At 47.6% G+C, this 23035-nt stretch overlaps 1 protein-coding gene across 8 annotated transcripts in view; it reads left to right on the forward strand.

Moving 5' to 3' along the window:
- The window catches only part of SYTL3 (synaptotagmin like 3), a 92876-nt gene that overhangs the window by 59879 nt on the left and 9962 nt on the right, over positions 1-23035 (forward strand). For 5 of the 8 annotated variants that reach the window (XM_081829236.1, XM_081829235.1, XM_081829241.1 and 2 more), the window contains 4 exons: positions 718-796; positions 4543-4667; positions 11091-11225; positions 19419-19597. In XM_081829236.1, coding sequence (XP_081685362.1) covers positions 718-796; positions 4543-4667; positions 11091-11225; positions 19419-19597 — 518 coding nt within the window. The other 3 variants (XM_081829238.1, XM_081829242.1, XM_081829243.1) reach the window with 3 other exon arrangements.

Consider the following 23035-nt stretch of genomic DNA (forward strand, 5'->3'; position numbering starts at 1 on the left):
GGATGGATGGATGATGGATGGATGGAGGGGTGGATGGATGGAGGAATCGATGGGTAGATGGGAAGATGAACAGAAGGGTGGATGGAGGGGTGTATGGATGGAGGGATGGATGGACGGAGGGGTGGATGGATGGATAGATGGGTGGATGGAAGGAGGGATGGGGATGGGGAGGGATGGAGGGATGGGACTTTGAAGGGAAAAGTGACCTCCTTTCTGTCATTTTTGCTTCCTCTTTCTTCTCACTCCTGCTTAGAGGGGTAGAACTAACTCCTTGGCTCCAGGCTGGTGCTCTGAGCCTGGTACCACCATGGGCCACTGTGTCCTGTGCCCTTTGCCGTGTTGGCATCTGCTCTGTGTGGGGTTGGGGTGTGTCATACAAGAGCTGGCTAAGGAAGCAGGAGTCTACCCGAGCATGGCCTGAGCCAGAGAAATGTCGGTCATTATTCCTAGGATGTAGTTGTTACCATGTTACCCTGCTGCTGATGCCCCTTCCTGAAATGGGGTGTCAAACCTCAGAGGAAAGAAGCTGAGTAAGAGGGTCCCCTCTCCAGACATGCACGCACACACACCTGCATGCACACACACACCCGCACGCACCTGGAGCCCATGCACTCTGCTCACACCTGCCAGTGTTTGGGGGGCAGCAGCCTGCAGGCTGCTGGGGCAGACACGAGCCTCCAAATATAACTCTCGTTCTCTCTCCTCTGTCTGTTTTAGTTACAGGAACTTGGTCAGTTTAAAGGATTTAATAAATCCGTGGAAAATTTGTTTCTGTCTGTTACCACCCACATGAAAAGTAAGTGGATACCTCTCCATGTGTTCTCCCCACCACCAGCCAGGCCAGCCAAGCCCACCGGCAAGGGGACCTCTGTCTCCAGCTCCTGGGGACAGCCACAGCCCCGGCCCTTCACCCCTCCACCTGCAGAGCAGGCCTCTGGTCTCCTGGGGGCAGAGGAGACCCCCTTCGGCCCCCTGGACTGGCTCAGTTTACCCCCACTGCTGCCCAAACCTGGCAGAGCTCAGCACGTGGTGGGAAGGAGCCGGCTCGGACCAGTGTGGGCAGGTGCTGCAGCCTCTTCCATGGCCCCACAAAGACGGGGGGTGGGACGGCTCCAGTGAATGAGATCTGGGAGCAAGCTCTCCCGCCACGCATGGCCCAGTGTCTGTCGTTTGCACGGAACTGCTTGTCCGTTCTTCTTTCGGTCTTGGTCAATTTATCTTCTTCAATAGGCAGTAATCATGTGATTTGCAGATGCAAGGGACCCAGAACTACCACTGTTTAGAGTCTTGCCTCTTTCAATGTTCTTTCTGCTCATATATTCTTCCCTGTTGATCTTAAACCGCAAACCCCAGAGAACAGCCCCTGTTCAGGCCTGCAAAGGTGCCCAGAGAGACGGTCCCAGGGTGGGGGGCAGGGGGTCTCAGGCACCCACTCCCTTTCACGGTGCTTCTGTTTGGCTTCTCCCCATGCCGCTGCATAGGGATGGGCTCAGTGTTGTCCCTTGGCCTTGAAACAGTCTTATTACTTGATTTTAATTAGTTCTCCATATTCCCCACGAGCCCTTCTGAGCTGCCTCGTGACAACTCAAATCAAAGCACCACTTTTCAGACAAGCAGAAAGGTGACTGTCTCATGAGACAGTCTGTCCCCCTCTGCTTCAGAAAGACGAAGCAGCCGAATTTCGTGCCGCCTGCTTGCTAACAGAGCTCGGAGGTTTAAAGTCACCCCGTTAGTCTGCCTGGCTTTCAGACGACATCTGCCCTCTGTGTGCACCAGCCTTGGACGTGGGTTTCCAGCTGTAACAGCTGCTTGAACTCTGAGCCCCTGGCTCTGTTCCTGCTGCCGCTCTAATTGCCGAGACTTCTCAGCGTCTCTTTCTAGAAGCATAGCCTCTACCCAAATCCACGCAGCTTCTGTGCATCCCCTCCCACCACCGTATTCTGGAGTCCTGCCTCAGCATTCACTCTGACCTGGTAATCCCTCAGCCAGACACCCAGAGAGGCAGGACACACGTTTTATCTTGTCCCAGGTCACACACCCTCTGACGCATGCTGGGACCCACACACGGGTACGCTTGGATGGCTTACGTACCCATAGCCCCGTCTGAGACAGGCTCACCCGTTTGAGACTCGCCAGTTTAATACCTTGAGTGTAATGATGATGCCATCCATATAAATCAGCAGACCCAGGTGGAGAGCCGGGGCTAATCCCTGGGGCGTGGGGGTGGGGGGTTCCAAAGAGCAGAGTAGCATCGTGTCTCTGCCATGGGACATGGATTGAACCCCTTAACCTGCGCCCCCTCCCTGTTTGTTCAGGCTCTAGTACTTCATGGGATGCCAAACCCTCAGCCCAGAGGCAGGGATGAAAAAACCCAGATTTCTGGGCCCATGGGAGGGATGGTCTGCCCACCGGCTCTCCCAGGTGCTCCGGGGGCTTCGGGAAGGGGCACAGACTACAGACCCTTCATCCGGTCTCTGCCTCAGGGCGTGCAGTAGGGTGGGGCTGACTCCCTTTTCTTCAGGTCCTCAGCTGGTGGGCACATGTCCCTCTTGATCCTTTGTGCGGCCTGTTTCCTACAGAAGTGGTACAGAGGACAGCCTCTTTCTGGTGTCACCTGGGGTCTCTGGGGGGACGGCTGGAGGGGGCCTTGGCCCGAAGAGTTTGGGAAGCTGCCCCAGGGCTACAACCCCTGGCAGCTGAGGTTGCCCAGGGAAGCCAATCTGGCTGGAAGAAATGAGCAATTCCAGCCCTTTTTATCATGGCTGCATTTCTAGGAGATTCCAGCACCCTGGCCCTGCTTCGAAGGGGAGGAGGAATAAGAACGTTGATTTTCGCTTCAGGGCCCTTCTGTGCTTCTTGCTGTTAGTTTTCCTTTTCACCCGATCATGCCGATTCCGAGCCTAGTCGTTAGAAGCTGAATAGCTTGGGAGGCACCCCCACCTGCCTTGTCTATGCACGTAAATGGACCAGATGAAGGCACAGGCTTTGGGGTGAGTGCCATACAGATGGCAGGGGGAGGCCACCGTCCCCCAAGTGGGGGCTTCTCCTCCTGGGGCTCTCACACCCTTCGTAGCGGGGCTGGGGTTTGGCGTATGAGGAGTTCATGTTCACTGTCAGCTTCGAGGGTCTGGTGTGTGCCGGGACGCTGCTAGCTTCCGGGTGCGGAAAGATGCCCCGCGGTTTCCGGAGGGTAGACCTGAGGGCAGTGTGGACAATGGTGCTCTCACACAGGAGAGGTCCCACACGTCCTGGTGGGAAGGAAAATGCCCCGAGGTTTTGGGGGGCAGATGAGGTTCTCCTCTAGAGAGAAGAGACGCTCTGCAGAAGTACGCCCTGGCAGCACATGCAGGAGGTACCCAAGAAATAGCATCTAGAGGAGTGGATCAGGAGACAGGATGCTGTGGAGCCGGGCTGTCCAGTATGCTAACAGCAGGTGGCTCCTGAAATATGGCCTGCCCGAAAAAAGGGTAAATACACCAGATTCCGGAAACTTAGTGTTAAAAAAAAAAAAGTTAAACATTTCATTAATTGTACAGCACGGGGAAAACAGTAATATTGAAACAATCTTACATGGGGAAGGATGGTAACTAGACTTAGTGGGGTGATCACTTCATAATGTGCACCAGAAACTAGGGTGTATTCTGTGTCCATTACGCAGTTAAAAATTTCATTAATTTTCATATTGATTATATATTTTAACAATATTTTGGGTATATTGTGTTACATGAAACACAGTGTTAAAATCAGTCTTACTTGTTTCTTTTTTAAATGAGGCTACTAGAAAATTTGAAATGGCATACGTGAGCAACATTATTATCTATTGGAGAGCGCTGCTCGAAAGATAGTTTCAAGGTCATCTTTGAGAGAGACAAGGACCCCGGGGAAAAGGGAAGACGTTTTGGGGGGACAAAATCATCTTTGAGGTGGTTTGCTCGCTTCTGGGTATGGATTTCTTCCTTCTCACTTTATTCACCTTTATTCTCGGCCACTATGACACTGCAAAAACAAGTTGTATTTCCAGGATTTGCTTATTAAAATAATTATAGGGGTACCCTGAATGTGCTTCCACCTCTCTTCAAAGGGTCCCAAGAGATGATATTTAGTTATAAGTCTTTGTAAGGAACCCCTAAAAAGCCGGCTGGTTTGTGAGGTTGCCTTTTTTGTGCTTGGACAACCGGCTGCTCGTGGTGTGTGGCCCAGGATGCAGGGTAACCTGTCCGGAAGACCTCCTTCTCGCTCCCGCCCTGACGGTGGCTCTCTGCCCCCAGAAGCACGTGGCCACGTGGTCACCTTTTGGGAATCCGGCTCTTCTGTCCCGTGCACGGCGCGGTGTGGCCCGTGTCCAGCACGCCGTGTCTGGGGATGCTCCCCCCGGCCCCGGAGCTGGGTGTTGGATGTGCCATCCTCCCCACGCAGCAAGCCTCACCTCGGGAGACCTTGGGGGCTCCTCGGGGTGTGGTTGCAGGGGCTCCCAGAGGAGGGCCCCACGAGTCTGTCAAAGCTGTGCGCTCCCACCTGTCATCCCTTGTATTTGTTTTCTAGAGCTTTCCAAGTCCCAGAACGACATGACCTGTGACAAGCAGCTCCGGGCCACGGGTCCCAGGCAGCGTGCTGGCCGGACGGAGAGGAGGAGCCAGTCGGACACTGCTATCAACATCACCACCAGGGTACTCCCCAAGGCGCCCGGGCCGCCCCGAGAGCCGCTGCCAACCCATTTCCTCTGTAGATTTCGTCTCTTATTTTATAGCACCACATTAAGCATTCTGAAAAAAAAACGTAATTATAAACCCCTCTCTATTGGGAAGGCCTGGCCAAATGATGGTCAAATTTCAGGGTCGATTTGGAAAATAGTTGAGAGCAGGGAAAAGCTTCAGCCTAATCCCGAGCCCCTGGGACTTCTGGGTGTCTGCCGGAACTCCCTGTGGGCTTCAAGGCCACCCCAAAGGCAAGGGGCCCACCTGCAGGGCCGAGATGGGCCAGGTGATTCCCTCAGGGAGGGTCAAGAGGCCTTTCTACTTGGCAACAACCTCCAGTTAAAATCTGTCCTGGTCTCTGATAGAAACCACTAAAAACATAAATGCTGCATGACCCCCGGCAATCACGAGGGAGGCGCTCTCCGGGTATCTAAGCTGCAAGAGAGAGTGCACCTAATAAAGGCTTTTAAGGAAATAGTCTGGCTTTCCACCAGGATTAACCAAGTCTGAAGCAGATGCGCTGGGACAGGGGAGAAAGCGACTTTAGAATCAGAACACCTGCATTCTGGTCCAGCTGAGGTGACCTGGCTAGGGCAGGTCCCACCACCTGGCTGTTGACAGGGTCAATAGGACCACTCTGGTTGGCTGGACAGGGTAGGTTCCCCTTCCTGCAGCTGCGGGCTCCACTCAGGATGTCCCCAGATAGACTCCCCAGGCAAGCGGAGGGGGTTAACCCCCACTCTCCTGCGGGAACTTCCACACACAGTCTCAAGGTTTCAGATTCTGCCTCCATCCATGACCCTTTACCTTGGGCATGTCACATGAACTCCCTGAGCACTGATGTGCTCTTGGCGAAATGAAGCGAATAATTCTCGTTCTGCCCAAGGCTCAGGCCGCTTGTAAAGATCTCCCGAGATAATACAGTATCTAAATCGCTACCTAAGCCATCTAAATATACTATCTAAATTGCCAGTCTTTCTTACTATGTGCCAGACTCCACTCAAGGCTTTCTCTGAATCATCTCATTTTATCCTCACACTATCCCATGAACCATGGATTGCATTTGGCCCTGTTTTGCATTTAGGGAAACTGAGGCTTAGAGTGACGAAGTCACATGGATGGGGTTACATAACCAGAAAGTGGTGGGCGGTCTTGCTTTGGAGGCTGAACTCTGGAGCAGCTGTTCTCAAGTTTAATGTGTGTGTGAGTCACTTGGGAATGTTGTCGATATGCAGAGGCTGATCAGGAGATTTGGGGCAGGTGTGAGATGCAGCGTCTCTGATGAGTTTCTGAGGAGCTGCTGGGTGAGCAGATGATGCTGCTGCCGCCCCTAGGACTCCCTAGATTGAGGAGAAGGCATCTAGAGATGTATTCGGAAGGTCTCTGAAACGCCGAAGTGCGAACAAGTGTTCGTTCCCGCGGGCACCCTGGGGTCTGCACAAACACCATCCCAGCCACTGTCCCTGGGTCAGCAGATGGAGCATAAGTTAGTGCACATTCAGGAGACCCTGTGTTAATTCTTACAAAAGTACTGAGATAGATAATGTTACTCCCATGATAAAGATCTAGAGCCTGAGCTTTAGCCATAGGGTAACCGTCCTGTCAGATAGATAGATAGATAGATATAGGTGGATAGATAACTAATTAAATGTGGAGCCAGGAGTAGGGTCCAGGTTTGTATGGTTCTAAATTCTATACTCATAACCTCCTCATTCTATGCCCCATGTAAGGAGGACAAATGAGGGCCGCAGTAATTGGGATGAAGCCCCTCTGATGCTAACCCTCACTAAGGTTACCAGGCACCGATGTTGGCCTGCTGGGTAATTGCAAGGTTGTCTAATGGGACCAGGGAGCTTGAGGGTAGAAGCGAGGAAGACCAGGGACAGCCATGGCCAAAGAGCACCCATCCTGCAGACACTCCGCCATGCACGTCCAGTTCGCTGCCATGCTCTTGGCAGGACGTGCTTTCTACTTTTTGCAGGCATCCTCTCTTCCCACCTTACTTGAGGATATGGCTGTTTTAAGGAGCAATTTAGCCACATGTTTATAAAGTCCTCAGCAATCATGGCCTGCTCTATAAATGCTAAATAATTACGGGGTTGAAATATAAAGAGTACATCTTTAAATAGGACGTTTGTCAGACTGCAATTACACTGCCCTAGCTGGCGAGCTCATAAAAGTCACACTCACATTTTCATTGGAGCACTCGGGAGCATTTTGCCCACATCAAGCACACGACGTGGTGCCCTTTGGGAGTAGGGGACATCAGTGCCCACTTTGCAGGTGGCTAGGCTGAGGCACAGAAAGAGCAGATAACTTAAGACCACATGGTGACGCTGGGCTGGTAACTGAGAAAGCAGCTCAGGCTCGCTTCTCTGACCATTAGGTGTGAGCGGCATGTTCTGAAAATGTCCTGTAGAGACCCTCCCTTCAGCATCTGGGCCAGGACTCTTGAAAGGCGACTTCTCTTCCCCGTCCTTTGCGAGCTCCTGTGCATCCCCGTGGGATTTTATTGCGCATCTTATTAACGTGTGGCGGATCTACAGTGGCCGAAAGACACGCACCTGTTAACCAGGAAGGAAACACAAGAAGGGTTTGGGAGGGGCTATCTCTGAGGAGAGGGAACAAGGACGCAGGCGGGGAAGAAACCTTTCTTTCATTCTATGCCCCTTTATGTGAAGTTTTCCCACGTAGGTCTGAAATCTGAAGAAACCACCGGGCCCTGGGCGCAGCGCTCCTGCATACCTTCTCTCCCCGCACCTGCTGGCCCCACTCAAAGGCTGAGCAGCCAGAGGAGAAGAGGGGAGGCGGCAGCGTGGGGTTCAACTGTGCAAACACTTGGTCCTCAGACTTGAGGGCTGTGGATTCCGCCCCCCGCCCTCCCCCACCCTGGGATGGTCCTAGGAGAGGCAGCCTCCCTCTCAGCTGGGATTTGATGTTGCTTAGAGCATGGCCTGTTGGCCAAGCCCAGCCCCGGGGTTTTCTGATTCTTCAGCTGCAATCTCAGCGTGGCAGTGACCACTCCCTTTCTCTTATTTAAGATCAGCAAAAAAAAAAAAAAAAAAATCCCAAAGGCACAGATCGTGTGGTTCCAGGGAGTCCATAATTTGATCAAATCAAGCTTAATGTTTATTGATCTTTCAGCATAGAATATTAAACTTATTAACTCCGTGCAGAGTAGACCTCATTCGGGGCCATCATTTTTCTCTGTAATCTGGCCCGAACTAGATAGTTATTGAAATACATTAAAAATCACAGGGGAAAAAAAAATGCCTGTCTCCACAAGGTCGATAAGCTGCTCTTTGAATCTTGATGCCCTTTAATGGCACGGACCTGACAAAGTCATCCAGGCCCTTCTGAATTTACTGGGGAAGAGTTGAACATGACATTTCAGGTTGATTCCTTAGTCAGAATAGGCATGTTCTTCAGAATAGTGTCGACTTTTCTAATAATTTCAAAATATGTATATTTGCACTTAAGCTTCATTAAAGGTTTTCCAGAATCCTAACATATTTAGAAGCACAGTCATCACTGGCTATGAATTCGGCCTGCCATGTGATCACTACTATAAGGATAGTTCTCTTTGTTCCTTTTCAGAACTTTCTGCCATCAGTATTTTTTTTTTATGATTTAAAAACTATGTTGCCTTAGGGAAAATGGAATTAAGTGATTATTGAACACCTCAGTGTCACAAAGCTTTATATTAATATTTAGCTCATTTTATTCTTTCTATGCTGGACTGATGGCTGCCTTGTTGCTGTTTCACATGGCATCTTCCACATTCTCCAAGGCCATCCCCTGACGCGCTCAGAGGGTAGAGGCCTTGCGGTAGGAGAGCCCTCTGACTAATTCTTCCTACTTCCTCCCACTTGGAGTTTCTCTGGAAAACTTTCCTCCTGCCTCAGAAATGGACGTTCCTTCCCAGGCACGGGGTCCATCCTCCTCTCTCCCCTCTGGGACCTTGCTCCTTCAGCTCCATGCTTTTCCTGTCTCCGTTTCTCCTCAACCTGCAAGTATGCCCCAATCTTCCCCATCTTAAAAAAAGGAAGCAGCATCTTTGGAAAGATTCTCTTCAAGCTGCTCTTCCATTTCTTTGTCACAGCCTAAATCCATGAAAACATCCTCCGCTCTTGCTGTCACTGCACTTGCCCTGCTTTGCCCTCTCTCCTGTTCACTCCTAGCTTCCGTGCTGTCCATTCCCCATGCCAGTGTGACACTGTTACCCGGGGCGCCCCCAGGCACCCCTGATTGAAGAGCATGGTGGCCAGTTTGAACATCATCCTCGTCAGTGACTTTGTCGCCTTTGGCACAGTTGACCAGAATTCCATTCTTTTCTTTAATTACAAAAATGATTGTATTGCTTTTATATATAATAATACCCATGCCTATGCACTAATGAAAATTTAGAAAACAGACGAGGAGGAGGAGGAGGAGGAAGGGAAGAAGAAAAAGCAGGCACAGCGTTGAGCCAGGACAGTCATTGGAGTACGCATGGACACTCGCTTTATGAAAATGGCATCATGGGGCGCCTGGTGGCTCAGTCGGTTAAGCAACTGACTCTTGGTTTTGGCTCAGGTCATGCCCTCAGGGTCGTGAGATTGAGCCCCGCATCAGGCTCCGCACTCAGCATGGAGTCGGCCTGGGATCTCTCCCTCTCCCTCTGCCCCTCCTCCTACTCACTCTCTCTCAAATAAATAAATAAATCTTTTTAAAAAAGGCATCATGCCACACATCCGCTTTTGTAATTTGCTTTCTTAAGAACCTCTAACATTATATTTTAATTCCTTCCATGTCAATACATATATATCATCATTTTTTACAGCTACTTTTTAGGGCTTATAATTCATGCTGCCAAACTGCCCTCCTCTGGGGTTGACTCAGTTTACCAGACCACTAGAAGTGGAGTAGCCCGCTTTTCAGCACTTTTGCTGGCACTAAATGTTACACTTTCTATTTTAATATTTGCTAATTTGACAGGCAATTTTTTAAAAATCTGCATTTCTTTAATTTTAGGTGAGTCTTTTCTCATTTTCTTTTCTCCTCTTTGAACATCCTTCATCCCTGAAATCCTTCCCTTGGATCTGCAACTCTTCCAGCCTGCTGTCTCCTCCCCTGGACCGGCTCTTTGGTGTCCCCAAGCTACCTGTTCTCTGAACAACCTGACACATCAGGAATCTGTCTGGCCTCTTGAGTCTCTGCAGTTGCATGGTCGCTAGCAGGTGCAGGAACATGCTCCATACTTGACCCTCATGATGGGACCTCCACTCGTGATGCCCCACCTTTGAGTCTCTTCCCAGCCAGGCTTCAACCTCCCACTCAGGTCATACTTCCCCCAGAGATCATCCCAACACCCTCTTCTGCATCAGCTCTCCCTCCCCTCTTTTCCATTGACTTGGCTTGTGACTCCATTTCAGTGGTGTATCTATTCCTGACCAGCTAGGCGAACCCCTGGAGGGCGGACAGTGCATCTTCTCCTTCCCCTTCTCCTCTGTCCCCCCCTTTCCGCCCCAGTACTTAGAGCAGTGGGTCAAAGATAGTGTTGCTTAACAAATGTCGGACGGACCTGAGCTGGCACTCTGGGGATCGAGAGCATAAACCGTAAGAATAATCTGGAGCTAATCACTTCTTTCACTTGCTCGCTAATATTCTCAGTCTTTCACTCCTGAAAATTACAACTACACTGCAAATGTTATATTTCTGAGTCCCACTTCCAACCCGGCACCAAAATCTAAAGTCTAGATTCACAAACTTCGTGTGAGTTCAGCCAGGAAGAGGTTTCCTACCTTGTGCGTTGTGTTTGGGAGTTTCTAACCTCTGCCACGTGTGGCTCCTGAGCATTTGAAATGTGTCTAGTGCAACAGAGGAGCCAAAATTATTGACTTTATCTGCTTGTAATGAATGGGAATTTAAATTTAAATAGCCACACGTAGCTAGTACCTACCACATTGGAAAGCACAGCTGTGTACATTCTAGAAGAGGTACTGACTATTAAATTATTTTGATAAAATTAAGAGACATTTTGATTTTTCCCTTTTTTATAAGCACATTAGAGCTCAAACTGATAGGCTAAATATTGGATTTCATGTGATTTAATGCAGGGATCCTTATTAAGGTCAAAATGTGGACTTAACTTCTTTAAGACTTATTAATCCATAAGTGATCCACCCACCACTGCTCATGAATATCCCAGTGCTTGCTGGTGCCTGCCGGGGCCCTGCGGGTGTGTGTGTATGCATTTATCCAAGCAGAAATGTGCTCTCTTACTCAGCACCCAGAAGTTTGCGAATGAGTGTCATCGGGTCATAGATGCAGGCTCTGCTTGTTGTAGTTATCACATTTGAACAAAATCACACTGGGACGCAGACCCCATTATTAATTCTGTGTTTCCTTTTCCAGAAGGCAAGCATGCCGGATATTCTGAAACCTCTCGATCAAGGGAGTCCCAGATGCCTTACTAGCCCTGTTTTGAAGCAAGAGGATCTCTCATCCAGGCCAATTCCCAGCACTTTATTCTCAGGAGGCTTGAGACACGTGAGTCTCATCTAATTCCCTGGACCCATGATGCTTGGCCTGTCAGCATGATGTCAGGTTGGGTTGGTAAGCGAGGGTAGGAGGGAAGTGTTGTCCTGTGGGATGAACTGGAACAGGACAACACAACTTGGAGGTAGTATTTTCCCTACACTGGGAGCGGGGGAAACCTGGCTATACTTTGATGGTTTTTCTTTTATACACACAGATTTAATAATAAATAATGGTATTTTTGGATGAGAAGTTTTTACTTTCAAAGACATCTAATTTATCAGGTATTTCTCTTACAATTATTCCTGGGTTGTGTCTACCCACAAGTCATGAAGACATCCTCCTGTTTTCTTCTAGAAGCTTTATGAAAGTTTCATTTTTATGTGTAGGTCTGTGCTCCAGCTCCTTGATGTCGTGAATGGTGGTGTAGGTTGAGGCTCCTTTTCCCACATGGATACTCCGTTATTCTAGCACCAGTTATTTAAAAAAGACTCTCATTTCCCCCATTGACTTTGGTATTTGTTGAAAATCAAGTAACCATGTAAGCATGGGTCTTTTTCTGGGTTCTCTGTTCTGCTCTGACCTCTCCGTGTGTGCTGTGGCGAGACCACCCTATCCTGATTACTGTAGGGAGCCGTGAAGTCAGGTAGCGTGGGTCCTCCAGCTGTGCTCTTCTTTTTCAAAATATTTTAAAGATCATCTCTGTTAAGAGGCAGGCCTTTTAGTCATTCATTTGTTTAGTTGAAAACATCGAAGGAATGCTGGCTTTATGCCTGAGATTGTGGTATGTGATGTGACAGAGCCTCGGAGGATGGGTCACCTCACTGTCATAGCTCTTGAACTTACTAAATAATCTTAGACAATCACAAAGACTCTCCAAACGTCAGAGTCCTCATCAAGGAAATGGGCATCAAGTGTGTTCTTTTTATTTCACTGGGTTGTGTTGAGAATCAAAATGCACTCATTCCGTGGTGTGTTAGAGTGGTTAAGAACTCAGCTTCTAGAAACCACCTTCTTGGTTTGCATTCCAGCTCCCCTAGTGTGACCCAGAGCACACCCTTCAACCTCTCTGTGCATTGGGGCGGTTGGGTTTTTACGGAAAATGGCATTCACTTTAGAAAATGATAAACTTCCCTCCGTCCCCCAACTACATGAATATCTGGTGAAACGTTAAAAAGTCGAGGCAGAAGCGGTCCAGACTGCGCGCTGAAGGACGGCTAACATCCCTGCCTCGTCTACTGACTGCTGGCGGCCCCCACCCCGCCCGTCACCGCGTGCGCCTGCCTCTCTCTGCGCCTACTCTGCACCCTCACTCCTCACAATGTGGGGCCCAGCAGTGCGGGCATCACCTGGGACCTTCCAGAAATCAGGGTCTCTGGCCCCGCCCCAGACCTACTGGGTCAGCCTCTGCAGTCTAACAAGAGCCACCTTGCCCGGGAAGCCTACCCCTGCCCTGCCCTGCCCTGCCCTGCCTGCCGTCATCCTTCCCTTCTCTCTGTTACTCATGGTCTCCTCACCTTCTACCGTGTCCTTGCTTTCCCTGCTGGGTATTGTCAACTGTAATTCCGGTGCCCAAGCTGCACCTGCCACGGAAGGAGCACTCAGCAAAAACTTGCGGGACCATGGCACGGCTCCTTACCCTACCGACTGTGGATGGAAAGCCTATTGTGTGCAAACTCCTGAGCCAGGTGCTTCCCCATCAGTCGTTTGCACAACGATCTTGCCAGGTGGATACTCTTACCCATTTCTGAAATGGGGAAAACTGGTTCCCAGAGGTCGAAGCGAACAGTAACCTTGGAGCTCTGACTCAACACCCAGGAGCTGTGTGAGTCAGGGCTCTTTGTGCTGGCCCCCGGATTTGGTGAGCTCTCCAAGGGAGGGGGTCCCCTGGCCGCACCCCCGGTTCAGCTGCACTTGCCTGGGGCGGACCCACACCTAGTAAACCTTTCCCACTGGTGGGAAATGCTGCAGCGGTGAGGAGAAGCAGGTGAGTGTGTGTCTCTCACCCAGGCTCGGTTTCTTAGGGCAAGTCCTTCGAAGCCACCCCGCAAATTCAACACGGTTCCCTTCTCCCTGTCTTCTGTCTGGTGTGCTCTGATTTGTGCCCTTCAAGTTACCCTCGTGAGGTTGAGTTATTCCGTGAGTACGCCTCACCTGTTCCCTTTAGACTGAAGCAGTGTTTGTCTGAGGAAACTAAACTCCCACAAAGCAAATACTGATTATTGCTTCGAGCCCAAAGATGTTGCCCGTTCTCCTGACAGGCATTGACATTCTTTAAGAAGCAGGAAGTCAGAGCCAGAAAAAGCTTTACTAAATCTCTGCTTAGTACAAGAGGAGAAATACAAAGGGGCATTAAGTAGGGGAAACAACCTCCCAGGTTGTTAAATCAGTGCAAAATGAAAGCAAGTGCTATTTTGGGGGTCATCTTAGCCAAATTTAGAAGTGATACAGGTCAGTGTGGGCAAGGGTGTGGAGCTGCAGACGTTTATTCAGAGGAATATTTGTAGCTATGAAAAATAATGTTGAAGAATATTAATATAGAAAATACACATTGGTAAATGAGCCTATAAGGTTACAAAATAGTCTTATAGTAGCACATATTTATAAAAACAAAATGGTTCTCCTACAGACATTGCAAACAAGTGAAAGGATTATACCAAAATTTGACCCCGGAATGATGGGGTGATGCTTTTCTCTTAGAATTTTTCTGGGGGCTCATCTGTATTTCCTGTATTTTTTCCATAAACGTGTAATGTTTTGGGAGGAAAAAAATAGTTTGCTTTACAAAAAAAAAAAAAAAAGAAAAATCCAATCAGAAGGAGTGGGAACTTGGTGGTGTGAAGAAATACATTAATTTTTTAGACTTCCTACGGGAGAAAAATTCCTACCAGAGTTCCTGTCTGGTTTTTAATTTTGTTTATACTTCTGTTTAAAAAAAATCTAAAAAGGAATGCATTTATATCAGTGTTTTCATGCAGTTTACATTTTTCCTGCCAGAAGGTGTTGTGATTGGCAGGAGTGACCACGTGAAGTTCACGTTGGAACTCCTTAGATATAGAGGTTGGCAGAAGTTTGAGAGGGAGCAGATTTTTAACCAAAGAATTGAAAAGTCCAACTCCCCAGGTGTTTTCTTTAAAGATAAATTTGAGACGTGGGATGTCATCCTGGCATTTCGGTCACTTCTAAATAGGGACTGGCTCAAAACTGTTCACTTGGTCCATCATACAGAGGTGTGTGTGGAAATTCTTCATTTTTCCATTAATATTTCTGAACTTATCTGGCTCTACTGATTTTTTAAAAGAGTTGTATTTAGCTTTCTACACATATTAATGTGTTTTTGTTAAAAAACAGAATAAAAAAGGATGACTATATTATGTCCATTCATCAAATGGAATACTGTTTGGGAGTGACAATGAATGAGCCCAAACCACACCTGACCACATGGATGAATTTAAAAAACAGAATATGTGCACAGTAGGAATGCTAATTATATAAATTCCAAAATCAGGTGAAACTAACCAGTATGTTGTTTGGGGGATATATACATATGTATTAAAACCATAAAGAAAAACAAGGATGATTAACAGGAAACTTCGAAACAGCATTTACTCAGGGACAAGAATGAGAAGAGATTGGACGGGGCGGGGTGGGGGCAGGGCACTGCTGAGGTCCTGCTTATGTTATTTTTCGACAGCTGAGTGATGAGGCGCATGGATGTTCATTCTGTAGTTACTATTTAACTAGAGGTGTCCATTATATGTACTTTTAAAATGTTTCACGGTGGAAAAAAAAAAAAAGGAGAAAAACAAAGGAAATGATTTGCTTAGCTTACGAAGGACGACCACATTGTGTGGCATTTTCCAAATGGTAATGAATGTCCTATACTCAGTATGCATGGGGACGGTTCTAAGTCTCTACGTGCATTAACTAACTGAGCCTCATCCCAATCTTATGAAATAGATCCCCATTTTACAGATGAGGAAACTGAGTCTACAGTGGGTAAGAATATTGCTCAAGATCACACAGCCACTAAGTGTTGGGACCCGGGGCCGAATGGAAGCCTGTCTGGCTCCATGGCCACCATCTTGACCACTCGGCAGTAATGATCTCAGTGTGCTCTTGGTGATCAGGATTTTTTATTTATTTTTTTAAAGAATACAGTTGACAGTTGAACAACGTGAAGGTCAGGGACACTGACCTCCTGTGCCGTCGAAAATTCGTGTATAACTTCCAACTCCCCTAAAACTTAACTCATAGTCTACTGTTGACCAGAAGCTTTGCTGATAACATTTACAGTCAGTTGACACACATTTTGAATGTTATATGTATAATGTACTGTATTCTTACAGTAAAGTAAGCTAGAAAAAAGAAAATGTTAAGAAAACCATAAGGAAGAGAAAACAGGTCTGCAGTACTGTACTGTGCTTACTGGAAAATTCTGCATAGTCAAAGCCACGTTGCTCAAGGGTCAGCCGCAGCTGTGGTTTCCGCTGACCCCTTGCTTCCTGCCTTTGTGAAAGGAAAGGGCATCGAGGCTTGCTTGCGGTTACCGTAGCTAACGCGTGCCCTTCGGAGAAATCACCGAATGCTCCCTGCCTGCTTAGCTAGTTCTCCTTTGCTTGTGCTCAGATTTACTTTTCTTTCAAACCCCAGCAACACCAATGGCGCGAATGAAAGTCCGGCAGCGTTCTTAGTAGCTCTCCTCGGCCAGCACTTCTGGGTTGCCTCCACGGGCTGCTCAAAGTTGCAGCTTGCTCCAAGATCCTGTTCTGGCTACAAAGAAAATAGAACCAGAAAACCTTCCCAAGGCAACAGTGGTAGAGACATAAATTATCTCGGGAATGTGGTTGACCAAAGGACGTGCTCTGCTGTCCTTTCCTTATCTCAGGCTATACTTTCCCTGGCTAAGCGGGTACAGCAGCCGAATTGCTCAGAGACACTACAGTAAGCTGGTGGCCCAAGGAGTTCGGCACCTCCGTCCTCTTCCAGGTCTACTTCTGATTCTCTGTGCAACTTTTGGGTGGGTCCCAGCCCACTTTGAGCTCCCCTAATGTACTTATGAAATGAAGGATGAGTATTATAATGCTTTCTGGATGCATTATAATTCTGATCACCAAGCTGCATGAGCCAGGGGCAACCTTCTCCACACCCCGCAGTAGGGCAGTCCCCATGCCCGGTGTGAGTGTGTGGGGGTCAGATCTGCCCCGTTTTGTCACCTACAGGCCAGTAGTCCCGGGCCTGATGCGTTTCTCTGGGTAGCTCAGTTTCCTGCTCTCAGAACATTTCACACCTTCCCCAGTTCTTTTGAAACTCATTCAGATCTTCTACCCTGCTCCTCTTCCTCATTTTCAACAAATAAGCATCCTTTTTACTTTTCAAAAAAAAAAATTAGCTCAGAATTGCCTAATCTTCTTGGTATCAAAATTAACGTCACTGGGTTGCCTCCATGGGCTGCTCAAAGTTGCAACTTGCTCCAAGATCCTGTTCTGGCTACAAAGAAAATGGAACCAGAAAACCTTCCCAAGGCAACAGTGGTAGAGACATAAATTATCTCGGGAATGTGTAGGCTGTACCCAGCCTACTCTCCTTTCCCTCCTGAACAGAAGCAGCCAGTCACCCGAGCAATACCTGGGTGCCCACCCTCTCCTGCCCCTACCGTTTCCTCCATGAACGATAGCACATCTTTTTTTTCTCTGCCTTTATGGTTTTTCGTTTTTGTCTTGATTTTCAGCAATTTTATTATGTGCCTACATGTGGCTTTATTTAAAAATAGTTTGCCTCTGGAATCCACAGTTAATGACTTAAGGAAGTTCTAGAAGATTAGGACGACCACCCGAGTGAGCCTTCTCACTTCAGTTCTGTGGCTCCTTCAGGCACAAGACCGTGTACCCCTTCATGCCATAATATTTACATAGAGCACTTCTAAATCAAAGTACTTCAAGTGCTTTCTCTATTCCCTTTGTAAATATTTACTGAGGATCTACCATGAGCCAGGCACTGAGCTGGGTGCTGGAGATACAGTGAGGGCAGGAACGTGCAGGGCCCTGTGCTCTTGGAACTTCCAGGGGCACGGAGAGGTGGGTGTGACCCTCCTTCCGAGAGAATGTTCTTTTGCTTCCAGCAGACAGCTAGAGTGAAGGTAAACAGCCCTGACCCATCTGGTGTTGAGCTCGTTCAAAGCTGGGTGTCAGGCTTTGTGAGGACCGCCCCATTTCCTGTGGACTCTTGCTCCTGGGAAAGAAGCTGGGTGGGGGTGGGGGGTCCCCACTGAAAGTCTGGAGGTCACCAAGCGCCTGCTCTGTGGTGGGCTTCTCCAGGAAGAAGAACTTTGGAAAGCGTTTTTAAGTTTCTCAGTTGCTCAGTGAGAGCTTCCAAATCAGCAAAGCCCTTGAAGGGCAAAGAACCATCTAGTGTCTCTCCCACTTCGCTGCATTTCCGCTTTCTCTGTGAACTTGGCGGCTCAAGCTCTTTGTGCCTTCAGGGCCCCAGACACCAGTTTTTGTCTCCCAGCCCTTGGCTTCTGAGCCCTGTGGCTGCTGCATTTAGCTTGACTCTCCTGTCTTCCAGCTCTGCCGGCTCGCAGGGTTGTGGACAAATGCCTCAGAGGGAGACACAGAGCATCAGCTTGTGCCCCTGGGCTTCTCTAGTAGCTTGGACCCTTGGTCCTGGCTGTCCTGGGAGCCCTACGACGCCTTGAAACTGTTTGGGGCTTAATTCCGTTTTCTGTTTGTTCTTGGCAGAGAAGTTGCTACACTGCAACTTAACCTGATGTGGCCCGAAGTGAGGTCCCGGGACGAATGCCATGTTAATCACTGGAACTTCTGAGCCCCTGCATTCACGCCCTCCTTCTGCTCTGCCAAGCATCCCTACTGTTCCCTCTTCACTCTTGGGGACCTCCCTGATTCCTGCTCTCTTACCACTCCTTGCCTTTGTGAGTGTGAAACGTAAAGACTGTTCTCCACTCGAACCATTGTGTGGTGTTGGCAGATCCCATTTTTCAGAGCCAGTGACTGGGTGCGGTGAAGTTGGTTGGTTCTTGGCCTTAGTTAACTCAGCCCTTGGCTTCCGGCCCCATAGAGGTTAATTCTGATGAGTTGTAGGTTTGATTTGGTTTGGTTTGGTTTTGCTCTCTCTGCAGTGAGAGAGAAAGCCCCAGACTTTCTTCTTAGTTTCTTCCCAGGATGTTTCACAGCATGGAGGATCTCGCTGGGAATTAGAAGTGGAAATCCTTCAGGCTTCCCTATTTCTAGAGAGTCAGCACTGAGATTTCTGCCGGGAGATGGGGCAAATATTTAAGCAAGTGTAATATTGCGACAGTAGTTGGTTTGTCTCTTTAGGCATGGGCATTCCGTGCCACTTAGCCACATCACCTAAGCTCACAGTGCCTTAACTTATGGTGGCAGTTCTGTTTTTCATTGAAATACCCATAAAAATTTAGAATTTGGTGTCGTCTTTGGGCTACATCCTTTACACATTTTATTCCATTTACTTTTTTTTTTTTAAGATTTTATTTATTTATTTGACAGAGAGAGAGAGAGCGAGAGCAGGAACACAAGCAGGGGGAGTGGGAGAGGGAGAAGCAGGCTTCCCGCTGAGTAGGGAGCCCGATGCGGGACTCGATCCCAGTACCCTGGGATCATGACCTGAGCCGAAGGCAGATGCTTAACGACTGAGCCACCCAGGCGCCCGATTCCATTTACTTCTTACCGTGACCCCGGGAGACGAGTATTCATTTGTCCGTTCAGACTTTGACACAGCTAATCAGTAGCAGCAGGATACGTCGGAACCCAGCTGTATCTGACTCCCAGTCCCGGTACTTAGCACCCCCGCTCTGCTGCTTTCCACAGGGCTGTTCCTGCCACAGGTATTATCTGCCCTCCTGAGACTTACCTTTGCAGAATTTCGTGGGAGATAATCCACTTCATCCCAACTGATCTGTGTTAAAGAATGAGATTGTGTAACCTTTATTGCTAGGCAAACACCGTATCTGGGCAAGACCGGGCTTTCTGAGGATTTCCCGTCTCCTTAGGACAGACTATGTGGCCACTTATTTCGGCAACGTACAAACTGGAGTAGTATTAACTTACTATGAGTCAGGATGCATGTTTTGTGCGAAGTTTGATTAATTTGATATCTCGAAACCAGAACTGCAACAAATAGATTAACTGTGAAGTAATTTATTATATCTGTCCTTCTTGATTTCAGGCCAGTCTAATTAGCATTAACAGCACTTGCACGGAGATGGGCAATTTTGACAATGCTAATGTCACTGGAGAAATAGAATTTGCCCTTCGCTATTGCTTCAAAACCTGTTCTTTAGAAATATGCATCAAGGCCTGTAAGAATCTTGCCTATGGAGAGGAAAAGAAGAAAAAGTGCAATCCGTAAGTTTCTTTTTCTAAGTTTTGACATTAGGTGGTAGGCGTATTGGGTCTGAATTTTATATGGGGAAGTAAAAGTCCTCAAATAACCAAGACAATTGTTTAAAAGAACAGAACTATAAAGAAAACCTATTGAGAATGATTTGAAAGCTGTAGTAATTCAAACAATGATAGATAAGTAGGTCAGTCAGTGGAATCAGAAGTCCAGATGCAGAACTTGGCCTACTTGGAAACTTCTAGGATTATGAACAGAGATGAGCAACTTTTTATTGCATGCATTAGACACATAGGGTTCCCCTTTTGTGAACTTCCCATTCATATCTTTTGGCATTTTTCTACTGGGTTGCTTGCCATTTTTTAATTTATTTAGAGGAATGATTGGTTTGGTTTGGTTTGGTTTTGCTCTCTCTGCAGTAAGAGAGAAAGCCCCAGACTTTCTTCTTAGTTTCTTCCCAGGATGTTTTTGGATACAACTCTTCATTGATTGTATGTATTATATATATCTTCTAGTTGTTGCTTGTTTTCTAACATTGTTCATGATGGCTTTTCTTGAAAAGAATTTGATGTCAAATTTGTCAGTCTTCTCCTTTAAAATGTCTGTATTTTGAGTCTGTAGAAAAATTCTACCTGAAGGTTATAAATATATCCTTCTCTATTTTCATCTATTAGAGTTTTTTCATACTTCAATCCCTTCACCTTAGAACTAGAATTGATTTTCTATGGCCTTTCTTTTTTCTTACATGGAAAACTTTGAGCACACTGTTTTAATTACCAGTCAGGGAAAGGGGATGGATTGTTGGTCCAGCCAAATTCTGCTCTGCTCTGAAACCTTCAGGAGCTCCTCAGGGCAGGACACATGAAGTGCATTGCTGTGGAGTACTTAGGGTCTCCATAACAGTGTCCCTCTTGTCCTTCTGGTTTCTTAACTTCTGTTATTCCCCCAACTTATACCTTTTGCTCCAGGAAAATTGGAATAGTCGTTTCAAAGCTGTCCCCTGATTTTTTCCAAAGAGAGGCTTTCCTCATGTTTATGTTGTGACTATTTTCCTTACACCACTCCCACAAGTAGCAACCATAATCCTGTCCATTCTTCAGACTACTGTCCAGTCCCATCAGACAGGATGGGACATTATTCTGCCCATGACTGTTCATGCATGCTGAGCCTCTCTTGTAATTCTCAAAAGGACTATAGTGAGGTGGTTGAGGGTATGGACATTGCACCCTGGTCCACCATTTATGTGGTTTGACCTTGGACAAGTCACTCAACCTCTCCATACCTCACTGTAACACAGGGAAAATAATAGCACCTCCTTCAAAGGATTGTTGTAGTGTTTCCTGGAATTTGCCCATGTTAAGCCTTCAGAACATTGTCTAGAACATAATAAACATTCAACAAATAGGAAGCAAGTGAGGCACAAAGTGCACAGAGAAGTAGACCTAAAACTCCACAGAGGGACCCCCTTGAGGCTTTGGCCAAATACTCAGGGCTCATACAGACAAGATTTCATGAGGTCTGTCACAGCGCGGTTACTGGGGGTGGTGAGCCACTGGGCTTGGCGCAGTGATGGGGAAGATGGGAGCTCTGACCAGCCGGAGCGGAGACTGCTGAACACCTGGGGCACTCACTGGGACGCAGCTGTAGGATTTTTCTAGCCTCAGAGTAGGGGCTACTCCAACTCTCCCTACCTCAGCAAAATCAAGCCTTGATAGGGTCGAACTGAGTTGCCCGTCAGTGAAATGCCTACTAGAATATTAGTCAATACTTTTTAAAGGAGAAACAGCCCAGAGAGGATTCTGGGAAGGTGGCAGGGTGGGAAGCCCTAGGTCTCCCCTTGTAAGACAGTGATTGCACTGGTAGAAGCTCTCTCATGAAACGGTTTTGGAACTGCAGTCTCTTGGAGGCTTGCAACTTCCCGCGGAAGACTTGGATGGTACATTGGGGTTCATTTCAGTCAATTTCCGCTCTTAGCCTAATAGCTGCTCTCCCTCCCCCCACGCCCAGCCACATGGCAGGCAGCCGGGCTGGTGTTCCCGGAGCAGCTTACACACCGCTTGCAGGAGTCAGCGTGGGCAAATAAAGGGAGTCTGTCCTCCAAATATCAGGGTTGTGTGCTCTGACTGCAGACTGCCGCTTCTGATCACAGAGGTGCAGACCCAGAAGCAGGCAACCATTGTGGCAATTTCCTCCAGTTGTTGAGGTCCCCTTCCCATCCGGGCATCCTCAGGAGGATTACCAGCAGATTTCTCATCAGATCCTTTAGAGGCCAGGAGGCAGTCAGTAGACCTATTCAAAGTGCTAAAGGGGGAAAAAAAAAAACAAAACAACCCACCTGTCAACCAAGAATCCTATATCCAGCAAAGCTGTTCTTCAAACATGAGGGATAAACTAAAACATTCTCAGATAAACAAAAGCTGAGGGACTTTGTCCTGCAGGAACTAAATACTCAAGGGAGCCCCCTGCGGGGTGAAATGGAAGGACACCAGACGGTATCTCAAGGTCATGCGAAGAAATAGACCTCAGGAAAAGCAAATACACAGGCAATGATAAAAGCTAGTATTATTTAACAATGGTGTGTACTTCCACCTTATATATTTTAAAAAATTATTTGTCTCTTATTACTGCTGTTTGTAACTTTGGTTTGTAACTCCACACTTTGTTTTTGACCTAACATAAGAGACCAATGCATTTCAAAGAAGGATTAGTTTGTGATTTTGGTTACACAGTGTAGAAAGGTGTCATTTTGTGACCTCAGCAATGCAAAGAGGTGAGGTTGGCACTAGGAAGGAGCAGAGTTTTTGTTTGCTATTGACGTTAAGATGGTAAAAATTCAAAGTAGAGTGTTATAACTCTAGGAGATGAGATGTAATCCCCTTGGTAAGCGCAAAGAAAACAGCTATGGAACATAATACAAAAAGAAATGAGAATGGACTTTAAACATTTTACCACAAAATTCAGCTAAATACAAATGAATGGGGGGTGCCTGGGTGGCTCAGTTGGTTAAACAGCTAAATTTTGGGTCAGATCATGATCTCAGGGTTGTGAGATCGAGCCCGGCCTCCAAGCACAGTGGGGAGTCTGCTTGAGATTCTCTCCCTCTGCCAGCCCCACTCACGTGTGCGCATGCCTTCTCTCTCTCTCTCAAATAAGTAAATCTTTAAAAAAGTAAATACAAAAGAATGACTACAGTACCACAGTAAATGGGAGACACTAAAGCTAGAAGGTTTACAGAAACAAATAGCAAATGACAGAAGTAAGTCCCTCATCAGTAATTACTTTCAATGTAAATGATCTAGACCCTCCCATCAAGAGGCAGAAATTGTCAGAATGGATAAAAACACAGGGTCCAGCCATTACCGGAATCAGTAGTCCTTGGCATCACCGAAGCGGCCAGAGGAGCCAGGAAAGGGCAGTGTGAGGACCTCACCGGAGGGGTCAGTCTA

This window comes from Leptonychotes weddellii, chromosome 8 (genome assembly GCF_054177405.1).
Source record: "Leptonychotes weddellii isolate Sample4059 chromosome 8, ASM5417740v2, whole genome shotgun sequence".
In the NCBI taxonomy this organism is placed as follows: domain Eukaryota; kingdom Metazoa; phylum Chordata; class Mammalia; order Carnivora; family Phocidae; genus Leptonychotes; species Leptonychotes weddellii.